The 20,967-nt window shown below is 45.8% G+C and overlaps 2 protein-coding genes across 8 annotated transcripts in view; one reads left to right on the forward strand and one right to left on the reverse strand.

Moving 5' to 3' along the window:
- Positions 1–34: 34 nt before the first annotated feature.
- Positions 35–7,419, forward strand: tsn (translin). Its single transcript, XM_054786722.1, has 6 exons — positions 35–218; positions 378–471; positions 559–655; positions 1,230–1,345; positions 1,454–1,533; positions 2,435–7,419. The coding sequence occupies exons 1-6, from the start codon at positions 153–155 to the stop codon at positions 2,663–2,665; spliced, it is 684 nt and encodes a 227-aa protein (XP_054642697.1). The 5' UTR covers positions 35–152; the 3' UTR covers positions 2,666–7,419.
- The window catches only part of si:dkey-91i10.2 (uncharacterized protein LOC555224 homolog), a 45,699-nt gene continuing 28,276 nt past the window's right edge, over positions 3,545–20,967 (reverse strand). For 2 of the 7 annotated variants that reach the window (XM_054786714.1, XM_054786715.1), the window contains exons 2-7: positions 16,399–20,044; positions 13,255–13,453; positions 8,883–9,081; positions 7,373–7,962; positions 6,977–7,122; positions 3,545–6,702 (exon numbers count right to left, since the gene is read on the reverse strand). In XM_054786714.1, the coding sequence (XP_054642689.1) occupies positions 5,886–6,702; positions 6,977–7,122; positions 7,373–7,962; positions 8,883–9,081; positions 13,255–13,453; positions 16,399–17,870 (3,423 nt within the window). In that variant the 5' untranslated portion in view covers positions 17,871–20,044 and the 3' untranslated portion in view covers positions 3,545–5,885. The remainder of the gene's footprint in view (positions 6,703–6,976; positions 7,123–7,372; positions 7,963–8,882; positions 9,082–13,254; positions 13,454–16,398; positions 20,045–20,967) is intronic. The other 5 variants (XM_054786719.1, XM_054786718.1, XM_054786717.1 and 2 more) reach the window with 5 other exon arrangements.

Genomic DNA, 20,967 nt, shown 5'->3' on the forward strand with positions numbered 1-20,967 from the left:
CCTTCTCTACGCGCGTTCAGAGGGACAGATCCTAGGTAGCGCATGCGCAGTGACGTATCGCGGGCACGTTCGAGTGGTTTGACGGCGCTTCTCCTGAGAAAAATAACATTTTTCACGTTTGTGTGTTGTGTGGTGTACAACAGAAGTCGGCCATGTCGGTAAGCGACATGTTTTCCTACATTCAAGGCTTCCTGAGCGCAGACCAGGACGTCCGAGAGGTAAGAACGACTCTCGCCACATCTAGCTGCTAGCTGCTACTAGCTAATATTCGACATATATCTGTCACTTGTGTTCCTTTCAGTTTAACAGGTGAGTTTACGGCGTCGTCTCTGTGTGATTCGACAAGCACATTTTTGTTGTTTTTTGTGCTATTGTAGGAAATCCGTAAAGTGGTACAAGTCTTGGAGCAGACAGCCAGAGAGATACTGACTGTAGTCCAAAGTGTGCACCAGCCGTCTGGATTCAAGGAGAGTGAGTGCTCTACTCCGTCCAACTGTCTCTGTACTGCTTAGGTTTTCATTCACTATTGTAATGTTTTAATATTTTGTCTTCCATCAGTTCCTGACAAGTGTACAAAAGCCAGGGAGTTGTTTTGGACGGTCCGCACACACATTGCTGACTTGAAGACCAAGTTTCCAGTGGACCAGTACTACAGGTACACTACGCTTGAGCACTGATTCCCAACCACTGCGCCCTGAGAGGCTGAACAATTACATGCTCTTCCACTAGATGGCAGAATTTACCTGTGGAGCCATTCATACAATAGAATAAGACACTTGGATATTTTTAATTGGTGGTGTCCCCTGAGAGGTTTCTAATGCAAAATATGCCCAATAAAGGTTGGGAAACACTATACTAGATTCTAAGTGTCTGCACACTTAATCACTAAACTGTCCACATAATACAGGACTAGAGTTCTGAGTGGCCCTGAACCTTTAATTCTTCATCTTAGCAAGGCATTTCGGACCATTGTGTGCTTACAACATTGAAGGAACATTTTGGGGAATGCCCATAAGGTCCATGAAGGCATGCTAGGAGGAGTTTGTTGTGGAAGAACGTCATCAAACACCATTGAGATGATCTATCCTCTCATGTCCAGAATCGGCGACATCTGACCTCACAAATTGACCAAAAAAAATCCCAATCTCCAAATGTTCTTAACTTTTCACTTCCTGTATGTGTCCCAATGCATTTATCCTTGCGGTTCACTTAATATTCTGTTCCTCCAGGTTTCATGAACACTGGCGCTTCGTCCTGCAGCGTTTGGCTTTCCTGGCGGCCTTCGTCGTCTACCTGGAGAGCGAAACCCTCGTGACTCGAGAGGAAGTGGCTGAGATTCTGGACAGTAGGTAGACAATTGTGTGGTCGTGTATGTGTGTGGGTATTGTTGTCGTCATACAACAGTCACTGAGTGTGTTGTGTGTGTGTGTGTGTGTGTGTGTGTGCGCCACAGTTGAGGTGGTGCGAGACAAAGGCTTTCACCTGGACGTGGAGGACTACCTGGCGGGGGTGCTGATCATGGCTAGTGAACTGGTGAGTTCCTTCATTAAAAAAACTAACAGCATTTTGCCTCATTTGCATAGTCACACTGAAAATAAGTTTTAGTAAGTAGTAGGGGTGTCATTAGACACTCGGTTGATGTGACGATTCACGAGGTTGGGTCTACAAGGACGGGATTTTTACGTTACTTTTAGGAAAAGTAGAATGAAAAAGTACATGACAATGTATTGCAATCTACTCATGTAATTTCTACTACGTTACCGTGCATTGCTCCTCACGAGGCTACACTCACCTTGTGTGTATGCTCCCAGCCCCGCCTCCACCCACTGAGAGAAAGAGACTGCGAGCCAAATGTCAAAAATAGACATTTTTACGGCCGCATCAACATAACCCCAACGAAAAACGGGGATCTACTGTCTGTAAGAATCCACTACATTCCCCGGAGCAGCACATGAAAATGTCATGTTTTATTTAGCGTAATGTAAAACCAGTAATAGTGTAATATGCTACAGTTTTGCACATTTTGAGAGTTGTAATAGTGATAATATAACAAAAAAAATGCTTTTAATGACACAAGGTTACAAAGCAATAACTAGTGCAAATAATCAACTCGGTACAGAAAACTTTATTAAAAACTGTATTTCTGAGAAATGTCGGCCAAGCCAAAATGTAGCTGAGCGCTGTAATGGTGGTCGATTCATCTGAAAAGGACGTAGCATTCAGTAGATTTCATGCAAGCACCCCTCCCTATTGGCTGGTGGTAGAACTTGTATGGCACGTAACTAGAAACTGCAGTACCTTTAAATAATTGAAGGATGCATTGTGATCATCTTTTAATGCAAACATCTCATTTGGTAATGGTTCCCCCCAAAGTTTTCTTCCTAACACGCAATGGGACCTTCAGCACCTTTAATCTTGCACCCCTCCCTCGCAGTCGCGTTTGGCCGTCAACAGTGTGACAGCGGGCGACTACAACCGCCCGCTCCGCATCTCTAACTTCATCAACGAGCTGGACTCGGGCTTCCGTCTCCTCAACTTGAAGAACGACCCACTTCGCAAACGCTACGATGGCCTCAAGTACGACGTGAAGAAGATCGAGGAGGTGGTCTACGACCTGTCCATCCGAGGCTTGGCCAAGGAGCCTGAGCACGGGGGAGGCAAATAAGAGATTGCCCTGAGGGGGATTTGGATCAAAGGACACTACCGCACCTGGAAGTCCAAAACCAGGTTCTGACTGAGGGCCCAGCGGTCAAAGACAGATTGTGCGTGCGTGCGTGTGTTAATCAGTGCTCCAGTTCAGGGGTGTCCATACTTTTTCCAACAAGGGTCGGATACAGAAAAACTGAAGATTTGGGAAGGGGCCACTTTATTTGAATCCTTCACTTTTGTTTAATGACAGCAAAAGCAATCCAATGTAGGACTGTACTAATATATGAATCAGGTCAGTATATTTAACACAGAACACCCTACAGCTCAGCTTTCTGTTTTTAAATTGGGGGAAAAAGTCATATGCCACAAATGCCTCCTGGGGCGGTCTTTGGGCAGCCTTGTTCTTGTGGGTGTGCAAGGCCTGCTGTGGATTGGCGCCCTCTGCAGGTTTTGTTCTTAAAATTCTTGCTCTGCTGTCGACACGAGATTCATGATTGTTTCATTGGAAAAGATGTCTTTTTTTTCTTTTTTTCCCCCCCTGTGACTTTATTTGCAACAAAAAAGAAACCAGTAAATATCTGACACAATAACACTGTTTGTTCCCGCAGTTTTTGTTTCCTTACCAAGTTGTATCAGGCTTTCATAAAGGAATAGCTTAAGAAATGTTAGAAAGCTGCTCCTTCAAAAGTGGACCTGATGTGGTGTTCTGCATGTGCCATCACCTTTGCGTGTGTTGTTGTGTTTTTACAGTGATCAGTTGTCACGTTTTTGATCCTGGAGTGTTCAGTGTGTGTACCTTCCTTAAAATGTAAATGTATTATGCGCGACACGGCACGGTTCATCTGTCTGTCTTCTGGCATTCACAACACAAATAGTCACCAAAAAAACAACACAATTTGAAAATGTTTTTAATATGACTCACAATATATTACATCAGGAAACAATACAGCAGGTCTGATTTGAAATGAGAATGGGGGGGGGGAGCACAGCAGTGTTGGTGTGGACACAGTGATTCGCTACCTTGGTCAGTCACCCTTCAAAAACACAAACGACATCAGATGTACTGATGGAACGAGTGTTGTGCAGAATGCAATCATGTAAACGCTTCTATCTGGAGCATTCAATAAAGTGCTATAAACAAAATAAAGCTTTCATGACTTGAAATAGTGAATATCGCCTGAAGACTGAAAGTGGACCAAAAGGGGGCAGTTTGTCAAAATGCTTCAGTGAGGCTTTGCAAATGTTGAAGTTTGAACGAGCCAAGGCACATCAGCTCATACGTTAGACACAGTCAAGGCGTTCTTTTGAGCAGAGTTTCTCAACCTGACCACAAACTCTTGAACACTTAGGCACAAAATAAACGATTAGCTAATGAGCTGGAACAAACGTAAGGCTTTTGTGGTAGCGTTGCAAACACACTGAACACCGTCTTTGGGTCCTGAAGATACAATGTAATCCTAACAGCAGCGCTGATGGCAGAACATAATGCTTTTATTTATTACTTCCCTCTTTTGATTGGAAAAACATATCGAGGGTTTACGTAGAGTCTCAAGCCAGAAATTGATCTGATTGTCACCTGACCTGTGGAAAGCTGCCAAACGCTCCTCGACACTGGATGACAAACGAGACTTGAAATCAATTGTCCAAATGAAATCCAGTCAAAAGTAGGCGGACTCCGAATCGGTTTGAAACTGTTTCAATTCACACAGTTTGGGCTCAATCCAGATTTGCTGATTTGACAGTTGCATAATTTATTCAGAGGATGGAACCATACCAAAACCATGTACTGGTTGATTTGGTCTGCACCCGAGTTGGATTACTGTGTTCACCAATAACCAAATGGACCAAACCAAGGAACACAAGCTAGTGCTTATTCGAAACAGATGGGAGATAGATAGATACGGTCTATGAGAAAGTGTGGCTGAGTTCTGGACAATCAAAAGTGAGTAGGCTGACGAGGAATCAATTTGAAACGGTCTCAATTTTCACACTGTATGCCTGGCTTTGGGCTCAATCCAGATTTTCTTATTTGACAGTTGGTTACTTTGACTGGAGGCTGGAACCATATCAAGACCGTGGACCGGTTGATGTGATCTGGACCTGATTCTGATTAGGATGTGACCCAATGAACCGATTATCAAAGGGGAAAACAAGGTAGTGTTCATTCAAAGTGGGTCGGAAGGCTTCACACTCGAGACTAGCTACAGTTCTGGGATACAGAAAGTATTGTTGGAGAGATTATTGAGGCTGCTCAGTGATGTGACTTTTTGTGCAGCCTCCCTAATGCCTTTTGACCTGATGGTACTTGTACAAGATGCATAAGAGCGTACATCGAATATGGGGGTAATAATTAAATCTAACAATGTGCAGATCATATAATGTTATGTCACAAACAGATAAATAAGGAACACGCACTGTCACGATCAACATCATCTAATTTGATGATGGCGGTCCATTAGACAGACAGCAGATGATACCAGCGAGCCGCTCTTAAAAAAAAAAAAAGACATTTCATACAGACTAAGGTTGAAAAACTCTGCTGAACAACAAAATGAAACATGACATGACTTGACTTGGATTGCACATAAGAGAACACAGACTGATTTTAGGAGTCCACCAACAATAAGCAGGAAAATGACAGCAAAGTGAGTCTTGGGGAATAAAGCGGCTACGCGTACTGGAACTGACAGATTATTGCTGTAAGGTGAGATCTTGCTTCAACAGTGTTTCCATCCAAGTCTCTCCCAGATACTATCAAATCTGTGGCAGTGAATGTTGCTCTGCCGCCAGAGTGCACTAGGTGGCGGCAAGTACACAGGAAGGGGGGGTCACCACAAACAGGAAACACACAAACCGCTAGCATGTCTGTAAACTCCAGTTATCTCCATCACAGTCTGGTATAAAAATGTTCAGTCATGCTTCCCAGCAGACACACTAGTACTGAAAATACAACTCTTCTTCATGAAGGACAAAACAGTCTTTACAATCATGGCCGACACACAGCCCCATTTTTTTTGGTTGTCCAAGTATCTGATCATTTTTTAAAAGTAGGTCTCCACATGTGATTTCATGACTGCGTGGATCAGCTACAGCTTTGTTTAAAAAAAAAAAAAAAAAAAAAATGTGCTATTGTCCTCTTTTTCACTGGACAGAGGCAGCAGCATGGCTCCAAAGTGCAGCTTTGCAGTTTGGGGTTCTTTATCGCAAAGGGAAGGAAGGCAGTCAGATGGTTGGTCTCAGGAGCGACTCTGGTTGGTGTTGATCATGATGTTGGGCAAAGCGTTGCGTCTTTTCCTCCACGTTCCCAAGTCTCGAGCATATGTCTTTATCTGATGGAACCAGTGCTGAGTGCGAGACTTATCTACGGCGCGGAAAACAAAGGACTCTCGTCGAATGTCGAGCACCTCAAAGGTGTCATCGCATTCTGGGTCCATGGACACCACGCAGTTCCCCAGGTGGATGGGCTCCCTCATCACAGCGAATTTCCCACTGCTCTTGTCCTTGATAAGAACCAGCACACCGTCTTGGATGCTTTCTCCACCACCTTCGCCCAGCTCGGCGCTCTGTCCCTGGCCTTCTACAGCCCGTTGGGTCCTCACCATCAGGAGACTCTGGACATTCTGGAACTTGAGAGCCTTGGCGCCCTTTTTCACCCACTGGCCATCTGCTGGTTGGGATAGCTGGATCGGCCCCTCCATGACAAAGCGGGTGTTTTCCCTTGCCCACCCTACCGTCTTCATCGACACTTCTCGCATCTCAATATTGATTACTTCCCGATTCTTCCGGCTGTCACGGCGGAAAGAGCGGAGCGACCACGAGACCCCGTTGCCTTCCTGCTTGGTCTTCATGTTGATGTGCTCCAGGTGGGATTCCACGCGACTCTTGGCCTCACGTAGACGTGCATATTCCGAGTGGTTTTCAGGAGTGACCTTGATGATTCGGCTCAGTAGAAGCGGGTATTTTGTGACACGTTGGAGGGGCGCCATGAGGAAGGAGCGCAGGTTCATTCGACGCAGTGCCGTGTTGTCGTTCTGGGAAACATCCAGGAAGATCCTGAAAGAGAGAAAACGCACACTGTAACTCCAAGAATGTGTTCTGGCAATACGTGGGACAACGTGACTCACGGATGAGTTTTGGCTCCGTCTAAAAATAGGAATCACTGCAGCTCAAAATAGAGGATCATCTGAATTAGTGATAACATCCTGTCTTTTCCATGAAGAATTACACAGAATAGATGTGGTGGAAACCTGAAAACCTCTGCAGTGACTCTTGTATCACACAGATTCTATCACAAAAGCAAAGAATAATCGGTGCACATTGCAAGTACCTGAGCAGCTCTTTCTCCTTCTCCAGCGCGTTGAGCATGTTGACTGAGGTGGACTGCTGCAGACAGTAGGTCTGGAAGGCTGGCAGCATGTTGACAAACTCCAGAAAGATCTCGCCGATGGACACCGTCAGCAGATCCTCGTCTCCCTGAGGTCAAATGTTAGCTGGGAGGTCAACAACCAGACTTGTGACTAAAGTACTTGTCTCAGCATTTTACATCAAAGTCCTCTTTGGGTTAGTGAAATCCTAGATGTGGTATCTGCAGTATCCGGTCTTAAGAGCATATATCAAAGATTTTATCAATGGGGAAGTTTGTTGTGTCAATTTTTATGGAAAACCAAAATGACTCATTCAAAGAAGAACAGAGCTGATGAAGAGATGTTGCACAAGGGCTCACCTGGTCGATGGCCTGGTCGATGCTGTCTTGAAGGTGCTCTGTGAAGCGGTCGTTGACGTCTATCAGCTCCTGGACGTTAGCAAAGACCACATTTAGCTGATCAGCTGTCAGCAGCCCGGCACTCTGCATGGGGCAGTAGAACTCCTCCTTGATGATGCGCAGGTCCTCGCCGTAGCTTGCCTCTGTGTTCAGAAACTCCAAAAGGGCCTCCTTGCGCTCAGTACGCAGCTTGCAGCATCGCTCACACATGCTCGCTCCACGCTCCCTGGAGGCCTCGTCCCTCCGGCTGCAGTCTAGACATGGTCTGTGCACGTCCCAGTTCCGGAGCGAGGTAGAGGGTCTTTTCCAGGTGCGAGACAAGCCTGGGCCAATGCCGCTGTCCACCCGCTCCACCTCAGCCCCGCGACTGCGGCGCGGACGCCGGGGCTCACTGTCTTCGTCCTCGCGCTCATCGCTGAGGCCCACAACGCCGCTGTCTGCGCTCAGGCTGCTGATGGTACTCCAACGATGTTGCCTGGTCCGGGTTACACTCAGACCTACCTGCCGCTCCTCACCTGGCGGCTCTGAGTGGCCACGAAGGGCTGCTGGAGCTGATAAAAGAGGATCTAATGACCTTCACTGTGCATCATGAAAGACATGTTTCCACCAAGCAGTAGCTACATTTTTAAGCGTACCAAAAACTGTATGGTACCAATGTCACCTGCAATGATACCAGATTAGGATTTTCGCTTCCAAACCACGTTATAAGATTCAAGAGTTTTATTGTCATATGCATAGTAAAACAGCAGTTATACTAAGCAATGAAATTGTTATTCTGTTCATTCTCCCAAGAAAAGAAAGAAAACACAAGAAAGAATAAGAACATCCATCCATCCATTTTCTATACCGCTTTTTCCTCATTAGGGTCGTGGGGGCATGCTGGAGTACACCCTGGACTGGTCGCCAGCCAATCGCAGGGCACATATAGACACATATAGACAAACATTCACATTCACACTCATATTCATACCTATGGACAATTTAGAGTCGCCAATTAACCTCACCTGCATGTTTTTTTGGAATGTGGGAGGAAGCCGGAGTACCCGGAGAAAACCCACGCGCACACGGGGAGAACATGCAAACTCCACACAGAAATGCTCAGGGGAGAATCGAACCCAGGTCTTCCCGATCTCCAAGCTGTTACTCTGTTGGCCACCGTGCGGCCAGAATAAGAACATAAGAAACATAAATACCAATAAATTAAGCAACAACAGTAGAGACAGTAATACCAATAAATAAATAAAGTGTTGTGAGTGTGTATAGCGTGTGGCGTGTGTGAGTGCTTCGTTGAGAAGCCTGATGGCCTGTGGGTAAAAGCTGTTTGCCAGCCTTGTGGTCCTGGACTTCAAACTCCTGTAGCGTCTGCCTGACATAATAATAAACTGGACTTGGTGGAAACATAACTTAATCTACATTGCACTGAAAAGTCTTTATCTGACCATGTTCAGACCCGACATGGCGGCGTACTCACCACTGTCTCGTTCCCGCCGATGAGTGTGGGCATGGGCGGCGGCAGCGATCTTCATCTCCAGTTGTTTGCGCTTGGAGGCGTCGGCTGGCATTGGGTCGCTGTAGTGCGGCCGGAGGCGACACTCTCGCTGTGCCCTCAGCGTCTGCGACAGCTCATAGGCAGCGTCCGAGCTGGAGCGCCTGCAGCCTAGCGCAGCGTTCTGATGGGAAGGACGTGTGTCAGTCGTGTTGTCATGGCAACAGACGGACCACCACTCAGGAGATGAGTCTTCCTGTGTGATGTCTTCACCACCGTGACATTATTGGGTAATCCCTCTTGACTACTTGGAGAGCTGCCGAGAATCCAAATTTCACAGCGAGACGGAGTGCGAAGGTCATGTGACAGGGCCAAACATCTGCTATCATCTGAACTTGACACGTTCCTCGAGCAAACGCTCATCTGAATCTCAAGCCAAGAATTCCTCAACACGCAGCGCAGTAATTCCAAGAGAGCCCTGTAAGAATTCCTTTGACGAGCTCTGAGGGTTAATCAGGCACGGACGGGAGTCACAAATCACATTTTACGCTTGGCTTTTGGAAGGCGGGGTTCTCTTAAAGCGACAGGCGCATGAGGAGCTTAGCAGAATTCTGGACATCTTACTTTTACTCCAGTGCTGCTGGACTAAGCAGATAAAAGTTGACCTGCAATGGAGAGTTCAAAGGTCACAGAGGCCATGAGGTAACTTTCTTTGGGCAGTTGAGGAGCTGTCCAACGCCTTACACAATGTACTACACTTAGCTTGTCAACAAATGTAGGTTTATTGCTGTAGTTTTGTTTTTTAACTGTTTAACTACAGGGACTTACAAATCAGTTGCAGGAGGATCCTTGGAGGTCGTGACACAGCAGTTAAAAATGTTGCTAAAAAAAGGCCGGCTAATATTTAGCACTATATTGACTTCGCCTGTTTAACATTGGCAGTCTGGCACTCGGCGAGGGTGCAGACATTCCAAAACTTCAGCTTCAGCGTATGTGTACTGCAGCTTGTCCCCACTGATGATGCAACAATAGGCGACGGCATTTCCACACGAGATAAGTATTATTTAATTTGTGCAATGTTCGAAAACCTGTTTATGACCTTATAAATACAGGTTTTTAACATTGTTAGAGCCCTCTATACAGGAAATAACTCCCCCCTTGTCACGTATAAACATGTAATACCCAATATAGTAAGCATAACGGGAGTAAATAAATAGGATTTGTGTTTGTGTGTTGATATAAATGTGTTCCCGAGGGGAGCTGAGTGAAGGGTGCACAGGAAGTGACGTCGGGGCCTCAGAGTTGAGTTTCATTTTGGCGTTACTGCCGCACCAGTAGCCCGTCTTTTTATTAGGGATTTTACTTGGGATTATTGTGCCTGTTGTGAGATAATTCAAACCTGCAATAAAAGCCTATTGTTCGGACAATCAAGTCTGGCACTTTTGTGTCTCGCCGAACACTACAGTAACATTACTGACACCTAGTGACCGGAGTAGAATGCTACATATCAATGTCTTTGAATGCGACTTTTGAATGCCATATACAGTCAAACTTGTCTATAGCGGCCACTAGAGGGAGTCTGCAAAAGTGGCCGCTATAGACAGGTGGCCTCTATAGACAGGTTGACGTCCAGTTTGAATGTTGACCAGTAGAGGGAAAAAAAGGGAAAAAAAATAATAATAATGTTGACCAGTAGAGGGCACTGCAGACTGCGGATAAAAGTTGTACAGCACTACTAGGCTTGTTATTATCATGGTTCATGGTTTTAATCCTGAACATGCATATGAGTCAAACAGTAGCACATCACATAGTACAATTCACAATTTTGCATGTCCAAAAAGGAGTAGGAAGAAGCAAAGCTTATTTAATCCTACCCCTCATCAGTTTCACATCAGTTGCAATACATTTATTCACCTCTTGTTCTTCCAAGTGTACTTTGTAGGTCTACATGACAATGTAGTGCAATCATAGCCAAGGTTTTTACTTACTAAAAGGAAGGTAGAGGCTTAATAATAACTGATAGAATATATCCACCACCCACAGAACAAAGCTGTGCTAGTAATGTCTTACGCTTGTTTTTAATATTTTACTTTTTATACGGCAGAGTGTCATTACAGCTTTAGTTCATCAGAAAGTGACAGGAAGTGACAGGAAGTGACGGGAAGTGACGGTGGGCGTCCCGAGCAGGAGAGCTAGGCTCAGTGCTAGCTGTGAGTTTGGAGAGAGTTGGGAAGTGTGTTTATGTTGGCGTGGATGTAAAGTCCTGCAGTGTTCTCCGCTGTTAATAAAGCCATTAAAGTGCATCGGCGACGTGAGTCTCTCCTTCCCCACAACAAGCGGCATTACAGTATTGACCAGTGCACACCAGGAAATAAACGGTGTCATTTCTTACAGGCATTGGCTGGACAGCTATGTAGTGGGGCTTGTTTAACCTTTGCCTTGTGGGCAAGCAGGAAGGAGAGACGATGCTGAGAGATGTGTGTGTGTTCTGAGCTGCTGTCTGGTGGCCGCGTTCAATAAATAAAGTTGGCAGAAGCAACAGGAGAAGTTTCCTTCTTTGCTTCGGAGCTGAATAACACTGACAAGTTAACAGACTAGTAGCGAACGGAAAAGAAGACGGCTTTGTTTGTGTCGAATACAGAAGATGAGGACTTTGATGGATTTGTGGATGAGGATTGATGAAAAATAATGTGAGTACATTCTAAAATACTTCAATTAAGTACAACCCAACTCAGTTTTGCTCCCGCTGCCGCATGCATGCTAGCGTATGTTTTTTTTTATTGTAGCGTCGCTGGGAGCACGTCCTGTTCCCAGCCTACTTTGCGGTAATGTTTTGGTGCAAATGCTCTTAAAGTTACATGTTTGACCAGGAAATAGCAAGCTCAAAAGAAGACGGCTTTTTTATGTGGAACAACTGACAGTTTGTGTGGATCTTGTGAATGATTGTGACTGAGCTAGGACTCAGTAATTAAAGTCTACACACGACGGCTTCATTGATTGGAAAACAAAACTTTTTCGTGCATGAAGCTTCTACTTGAATTGTTAATTTGGCCGCTATATGCGGTCAGATATTGACCAAGGGAGACAAAATGGGTGGCCGCCGGCTGCGTTAGACAGGTGACTGCTATACACAGGGTCTATAACATGTACATTTGCTGGGGGGGATTTTTCAGTGGCTGCTATAGACAGGTGGCCGTTCTATAAAGGTGGCCGCTAAGACAGGTTTGACTGTATTTTTATTTTCGTTCATTTAGCTATTTTTATGCTCAATGTTTATGCTCTTTGCTCACACTAGTCTAAATAAGAACGGCTAATGGCTAGCCTTATCAACATATTGCGTTCTGTGTTTGCAGTGAGTGGAACCAGGCACGGCGCTAGGAATTGTTGGGCCCCATGAAAAAAAAAAAATCCCAGCGGGGGGCCCCCTGAGCAGCTGTGGTCACCACATCTCAAGGCTCTAACTGACCCATTAAAATTGTTTAATTATTTAAAATTTTTATACTATTTGATTTTAACCTGAATTTAGTTAGTTGCATAGTTGGAAGCAATACAAATCCATCCATCTTCTATTCTGCTTATCTCATGAGGGTACAGATACAGGGGTATGCTGGAGCCTAACCCAGCTGACTTTGGGCGAGAGGCAGAGTACACCCTGGACTGGTCACCAGTCAGTCTCAGGGCACATGGAGACAAACACCCCCATATGGCGTCCATGAGTGGAAGTGAGAATTCTGCGCAATATCAACAAACGAGACAAAGCTCTTTCCTCAGATTTCCCTTCCGCTCACCTCGAGTGACATTGTTTCCCTGCGACGTCCCCCCGACAGCCCCCCTAAAATGATGCTGCGGCTGTTATTTTGGTCCAAGACTATTACATAATGCTGCTTTAACTTTGACTGTCAACAAGCTGCACTGTGAACAACACGTAAACTTCTTCCATCGCCACTTAACCAGACGACCTTTCGTAAAGATAACCTCGACTGCTTCTTTCGGATTACGAATGGTTGAGTGCATGGTTTTTGTGCACCGCTTGGCTCCAGGAATGCAGCGTTGAGCTGGAGAAGCTGCTGCAGGATGGGGGGGGGACGTGAGGGATGAAAGTAATTCTAATTATTCTTTTCTCAGCATTCCCAGACATGGAGATGTTTAGTGGAAGTGGACGCTCGTCCTTCCTGTCTCCGCGCATTGTTCTGTATCGGCATGTGCGAGAGACATGCACGTCTCTGTCGCAGTCCCCTTTGCGTGTCCCCACCATCCTTGAACGCCGAGAGATGATTGCATTGACACGCGGAGCAAGGACGCGGCAAATGCCTCCACACATGCAGACATGCCCAAAAAAAAAAAGAGTAATCCTTACGCATTCTCCTGCTTCCTCCTCTTCTCCTCCTGCGGCTCCCGCTGCTGCAGGCACCTCGTCGCCAACCCCAGCTCCTTCGCAGGCCGTGGTTGCCATGGAAACGGCGGAGGGCTGACGACCAGCGCTGGGGGCGGCGATGTCTCCGACCCGGTCAGCTGACAGCCTGACGGGGGCCTCGGAGGAGATCTCTGCACTGCAGCTGGTAGGCGAGAGGAGACGAGGGGTGGAGAAGGTAAGGGGAAGATGGGGTGAGGGAAGGAGAGGGTGAGGATGGGAGGAAGTCAAGGAAAGTCAAACGAGGGATTCCTTACATCATCCCTGATAATCATTCCGCATCCCACTGATGCTCACATGTTCCCTGTGGCTACGTCTTCATTTATCCCGCTTATCATCCGCTTTCCCTACCCCCCACCCCCAAAACACTTCATCTTACCCCCACCCCCAGGGGACAGTTATGAGCCACATTAGCCCCGGACTATAGGACTATAGGGACACTGTTTAAAGACAACAAACACTTCACACTTCCAACATTCCTTTGTCTGCAGCATAGGCGAGAAGCTAACGCCATATAACACAGCATCAGTCCTCCATTATTTCCTGCCCCTGCTTCAAACACCTCATTATCACCTTTGCATTGTATGACTGTAGTGGTCATTGCGGAAGCATATTTCTACTTATCAATGGCTGCTTTTCTCCACTTAAAAAACACTGCTTGTACACATTTGCTTGTACAAATTAGGACAAATTTTCAGGGGGAAAAAAATCTGTCATTAAATCCAAAACTGCTGTCTTGACCAACAACCCACACACCACTGGAGATGCCAGCGTTCCTCACTTGCAGTTCCCACACTTCACAGTCCCGTGAAGATTGAGACATTTGACCTGAAGCCATGTACAGGAATCCCTCGTTCATCGCAAATTAATTGTTCCGGACCCAACCGTGATATGTGAAGTAGGATTCCTTATTTATATATCAAATATTTTCATAGTTCACGACCGTCTAAATACTGTTTTGAACATGATTAGAGCCCCCTACACATGAAACACCCCTTTAAGTCACCTTTAGATTTGTATTGCCCAACATAATAAGAGAAAATAAGCCGTTTAAGACATAAATAAGACTCGTACTCGTACTGTAAATGTATTTCGGTGGCGCTTACAAGAAGTGACTTCAGGGGTTCAGAGTTGAGTTTTAGCTGGGAGTAGCCCGTGTTACGCACTATTGTGCCTGTTGTGAGATCATTCAACCTGCAATAAAAGCCTGTTTTTCTGGTGATCAAATCTGGTGCTTGTGTGTCTCATCAAACATTACAATAACATTACTGACACCTAGTGACGAGTGTAGAATACTCCATATCATCCCAGTCTCTTAAAATGCCTTAGTTTATTTAGCTATTTTTATGTTGCAAAACTATGTCAAATTAGCTTAAACCTGCATATTCCTTTCCTACTAATAGGCCGCATTCAACCACAAAACAGCACGATTTATGAATTCACATTTTTGAAAAACGTACGTGCGTACAGCAGGACACCTGCCAGACCAGCAACATCTGATGACTCATCCAGCTGTAGCACGTGAACGTCACTGCCTCGTATTTGCTGTTATTTTTTGAAAAACATCCTTCGCCCGTGTCATTGATGTGCTGAGAAACGTTGTTGTTTGATGAAGGCATGGTCTGTATACTTTTCCTGGCCTTAATCGTTACTCAGAAAATAATCCTGTGGTTTATTTTTCAACTGCACATATGCAAGTCAGTGCATCCAGCCAATAAACAAATGACATGCTCTTAACTCAGAAAATGCACAAATTCATCATAGCATCACGTAAGAAGAGCAGCTCTCATTTAGCGCACAATGACATCTTCAAGATGAAACAACATGATCCTCAAACTTATTTGCTCTTGTAACGCACACAGAACAATGAACAACTTAATGTCTGTCTCCTTTCAGCAGGTGCTGTCTCACATTCATTCTGTCTGAAGCTTTGTCTCAAAACCAGTTTGCCAATGGCTTTTTTTTTATCTCTCTGCATTAGCTGTCACACCTCCCATGATGCATGAAAAGTAATAACTTGCAGCTTGATGTATCGCGCTAGTTGATTACATCTTAACACGGCCATATTTAACGCTGAAATTAGCCCGTTTGTCACTTCCACTAATGCAAATGTCACTCTAATTCATTGACTGTATTTCCTCAGAGTGTGTGTGTGTGTGTGTGTGTGTGTGTGTGTGTGTGTGTGTGTGTGTGTGTGTGTGTGCGTGCCCCAAATAGGGACAAGTGATCACAACACACACTCCTCCACCGCCATTCTCATTTTCCACTGTTGCTGCTGCTATGCACAATTAACTTAGTTGCACTGCTTCAGTAGTTCCTTGTCCATAAAAAAACAAATCCTCTCAGGTGTAATAAGTAGAATGCATATTATTGTAATAAGACACAGCCTGGACTACTTTATGCTACTTATACTACTTTATATTTTATGCTCGTGTGCAATTTTTCTGCTCTGCAAAGCAGGTCTCAGACAAAGAGGCTTCACATTCATCTCTAAATGATCATTTGTGACCAAATGACTGCTACGCAACAGCAAAACAATGCTGATATGTGTTAACTATTATACTATGTCAGCAAGTCATCCGTGTTCATACCCATCAACAGCAGACACATTAGTTAGCTGGCTAATTGGGTATAGCATACTGCAGCGAACAACACCGAAACAACACGACAGTGCTCAAGTACTTGATCACAAATGAGTCAAAGGTTGCATTTGTTTATTTGGGCGACAGCGAGGGAAGTCTATTCTTCCTCCGCCCACACTAAAAACACTGGCAGCTCGCCACAAATGTGGGAAGTCGATAAGACAACATGCAACACATCTACTCAAAATAGATAACACACACACACACACACACACACACTGTGGTCAATGCAAGAAACACAGTAGCTAGCTAGAGAACAGATCTTCAGCAAGACTCAGAGTTCCTAAACATGTCAGATTCTAAACATTTTGCAGAAATTGGTTCTAAAATGTTTTCATAACCCTGCAAACTACCTGCTCAACCAACAAACGACACCCGACTAAGGTATTAGATGACCAGGGTGTTGTTGTTGAACTATGAAATGGTTGCTTTCCCCTCCCTGACTAACCTCTTCTTGATGAGGTCCAGCGCTGAGCCTATGAGGCCGTCCTTCATCTTGTAGATCTTAGCTCCGTAGCTGGATAGGTCCGTGCCCTCGAGAAGTAGCGCCGGGCAGCAGCTGGATGGTCGTTCCCCATTCCCCCTGCTGGGAGGGAAAGGAACTGACCCCACTGGTTCCAGACTGCACCTCCTGCGCCGTCCGTTACCATCCTCATATGGACCTGCCAGCAGAGATCTTCGCTGGGTTGTACTATCCTCAGGCTTTAGGGGTGAACGAGGAGACGGGCCTGTGCGGATTGGAGAGCTTGTGGCGGTGCCATTACATGTGACTCTGCTTATGCCTGTGCTCTTGTCTGCCTCTGAGTCCCCTCTCTGTAGAGGATCTGCGTCCTCAGAAGGAGGTAGACTGTCTTGTACCATAGAACCTGCTGTAGACTCCTGGTTCTGCTCCCTCCCTTTCTGCCTCATCCTCTTGAATTCCTCAAAGGTCGGGATGTAAAGACGGCCAACAGGCCCTTTTTGGAATTCTGATACAGAATGAGGGCCGTTCGTGTTGCCTGAAAGGTTGTCTGTCGTGTAGGATGCTTGAAGCACTTTGGGGCTGTGCGGGGTGCTATGGAGCGCCAGGTTTGGGCTGCTGTTCTGCCGGCGCAATTGAAGCCGCCTTAGGACTTCCTGCTTGATGTCTTCTGGGCAGGTTATGCGTATTCCGCACACTGGCCGTGTTGAATTCTGATGAGTCACGCCCTCCCCAGCATCTGTGGTCACTTGAGGCCGTAATGGTAGGGACTTTAGAGATTCTATCCCGGATCTTGCACTCTGGAGGCGCAGCTTTTCCCTCAGGCCTTTCCTTGCATCCAGTTCATCGACACCTCTAGGTAAAAGCAACTGGGGGAAGAGGGGTAGATCCTTCCTTTGAATTCCATGTCGAGGGTAGTAGGCCAGGCTTTCCGGGTTGGACACCATTGATCCCTCTGGAGGCCCATCATACCAGTGACTCTGAGAGGTACAGCGCAAAATAAACTCACTGTCCACACTCCTATATGCAGCAGCACTGGATGAGTTCAGACCTGAATCGGATACAGAGTTTGAGGTCAGGTTCTCCATGCTCCTGTACGGTCTGCTGCTTCCTGCTTGGAGGCAGCAGTCTGGAGACAGTCTTTGTTCGGGCACCATCCTTGGGGGTCCCTGCCTTCCAGGGCAATGTCTCAAACCCAAGTTATTGAGAAGTGTGCTGCTGTTACACCTGGCCACAAGTGGGAACGCAGGCCCTTGAAGACCGTGATAGTGGGGGACAACGGGCCTGTGTCGGGGGAAGGCAGGCAGGGGGTCAGGAGATGGGAGGAGGTTGGCGATGCAGGGTTCCATGTCTATGACCAGAGAGGGGACACAGCCCGTCGGTGAGCTGGCGGACGGAGCAGCGATGCAGGATGCGGTGGAGGGGTAGTCACATGGTGGTGGAGACCTTACATCTGGCATGGCTTTGGACAGGGTCCCTCACGGTCGCATTTTGCTGGTGTCCTCATCTGCAGCCTGCGGGGGTGAAGAAAAGATGAAGAAATCAGACCAGAAACATGAAATTTTCTGGTTTTGTGGTTGTTGTTTAGCCTTCTCACAATGTTGTCTTTATTTCTTCACAGTTAAGGGGGGTCAAGGTTCCTGTAGAAATCTAGAATTGCGCTCTCCCATGGAGAGTCGAAGGGTTGAACAGGGGTTTTGGCTTTGGGACATTGATTCATTGAAGATCTTCAGATAGTCCACACACATGCTGATACCGTGCAAACAAAGCTGTGAAGAGGCTGCCTCAGGAAGCGTGTTCATTAGAATAATGGCACACCCCCTCAGGTTTTTGCTTTCTTCTCTGTCTGCAGCAAGAATAACAATCAAAGCTTTTTATTGCCCTGCTTGTGCGATGTCGAGAGGAGATTGGTCGATATGAGAGAGGTCAGTAGAGCTGCTCAACGAGGCGGAGATGCGATGGCGAGAGAGAGGAAATGAGGGCAACGTTAAGAGAAACGGTGATATTGCGGGATGTAATGAAGATAATGCTTGGCTCGGCTCTTTCCTCTAATATGACAGCACTGTTAGCTTTAGCCACAAGACCACGCTGACACTAATGACCACAAATAAAACCAAAATGTCCATGGTTCGCATCTCAGACGACGTTTAGGCTGCGGTTATGAAACGCAGCTTCAGAGGGCTCATCCAAGATGTATTAGGCGAATAATCAAAACCAATCTTCTTCAGACTCTTGGCGTTCCCCAATGCCGAGGCATGGACAGGCCAGGCTAATGGACGAATCTTCATTCCTGTCACACTGCAAGGACGTGTGAGCATGTTTCCTCCAATCTCATTTGTTGCTGTTTATTGAATGGACGGTTCTCCAAGCAAGGAGGACATTCGTCTTATTCACTGATGGTTGCCTAATATACAAGCGTCATATCATTGAAGCTAAAATTAGATGCGGTCCTCCACCTTGTTTGCAACCAAAAGCACTTCATCAAGCAATTCATTAGTAGCAGTGGCGGTTTTAGCCATGGACCACATGGGCAATTGCCCAGGGTGCCGCAGGATGACAGGGAATAAATATTGATATTTATATTGCTCAGCATTCACTTGCACACAGGCTATGTGTTGTATTTGCTAACAGCAGCTGAGCAAATGCTTAACCCACACATCGCAGAAGAACAAAGTTATCAGCTCACCTAGCACACCTAGAATGCCTTCTGTTTGTGTCGATCGCACTGTGAGGTAGTGGTTCAAGTCGATGACCCTCTGTTTGTGTTGGAGTATTTGCTAACCTATGAGCCATAAATAAAGAACTTCCTTAAGCACTATTTTCTCTGCGACTCAAGCTCGTCGCAAATTTTTTGCCACTAGAAACATGTTGGATAACAAAAACAAGTGATTTGGGAGTCACTGTGTTGGGTTAGTCTTACCTCGGGTCTTGCACAGGGCGCCATCGAATCTAGAACCGCCACTGAGTAGTTGTAGTAGTCCACAACCCAAACGAAAACATCAAGACGAGGCAAAACAACTGAGCTGATCAGCGGATCTCAAGACGTACTCTTCAAAGGTAAAGTTCTCTTCAGGTTGAATAGATTTTATGTTTTAGTATCACTGGTGCAAAAACAACAACAATTCCACTTCCAAGATTTCTTGTGGAGCAAACACATTTGAACTTTGAACAAACTGAAATTCTGCAGAATCCAGGAAGGTGTGGCACCTTGTCAGTTTGTGGGGTCAGTTCTTTGTTCTTTGGTACTTTGACAATGCACTCGCCTCTCTGTTTGAACCTCCAGAGGGTCTTGAAGCTACCAAGCTACTACCACCCCAAACATTGCATCTTTGATACAGTTCTTGTATTGGCTCTTCAGTTTGTGTGTTTGTGTGAGTGTATCCCGATGCAACATCACAGCAGCTACAAAATGACTTTTTCTCTGCCTTGTCCGACTTTGTCGGGGTTAGCTAACAGCAGGCTTCATGTTTCATAGGATCAGGTTTAGTAAACGCCGCATCTGGACCATCTTATCTTGCCCCGTTTTTTTTCATCTGGCCTCCACACTGCCGCTGCTTCATATGGCTCAGTGGCTCGCGTTCCCAAAAAGCACCTCCTCTGCTCAACCTCGGCCTCGGTCTTGATCTGCGAGGACCTGGATGAGGACAATGAACAAACATGATGGCGCTGATCCAGCACATGCATCCTGACACCATAAAAGAAATCCTAACCTGCTCCTCCCTTGCAAATTGAATTAGGCAACAAGGCAGTTACAACGTTAGTTTCTCTCTGGAGAGAAGCACAAAGCGGACGTGTTTTCTTCAATCCCCACACAAACCCAAAGGGGGTAGATTGTTTGCTCATTTTTGGCTGTCTCTCTCAATCTGTGCAATTTCGTAATTGGCAAAATGTAGTACACTGTCAGTACACTGATGTTGCACTTAAAACTCAAAATGGTCAAAGTGGTGAGAGTGCAGTAATGGACGTTTACCACCGTCAATGGCCACCATCATGAAGCGGAATGGGAGGGGCTACCAAACAAAAACCAACGGGGTAATCTCGAACTCACTAGGGGCCGGTGATACACGAAAGCGAGAAAAAGCAATAACAAATTGATTTCTTAATCATTATACAATTGAGAAACGGGAAGAAAAGCTTGTCATTGTTTTATGTTGGCAATAATGGTACGTCGAGTGGTTGCAATTCACCATTAAAAAGGAGAGAAGAAGAAGCGGGTACGTGATGTGGGTAAATCCAGTAGTGGATTTAAATAAGTAACCAGTAATAATAAATCATAAATAAATGATTTATGATTGGTTTAAGAACAGCACCACACTGTCAAAATGTGTGCACTCGGGTACTAAGTGCACAGTGTAGACAGTGTACTTGTTGAAGTGTACTGACGAAAGTGCTGGAATTGACACACAGCCTCACCATCTTCTAATGAAGAGCAAATGGTTTGACCTGAAATCATGAAACATCTCATTAGACTTCACTTCCTTTCCCACACATGACAACAAAACAATGTGGATTCCTCACTTAAAGCAGCAGCAGGCATGAATGTAAAGTAGAGCAACC

Source organism: Dunckerocampus dactyliophorus, chromosome 9 (assembly GCF_027744805.1).
Source record: "Dunckerocampus dactyliophorus isolate RoL2022-P2 chromosome 9, RoL_Ddac_1.1, whole genome shotgun sequence".
NCBI lineage: Eukaryota > Metazoa > Chordata > Actinopteri > Syngnathiformes > Syngnathidae > Dunckerocampus > Dunckerocampus dactyliophorus.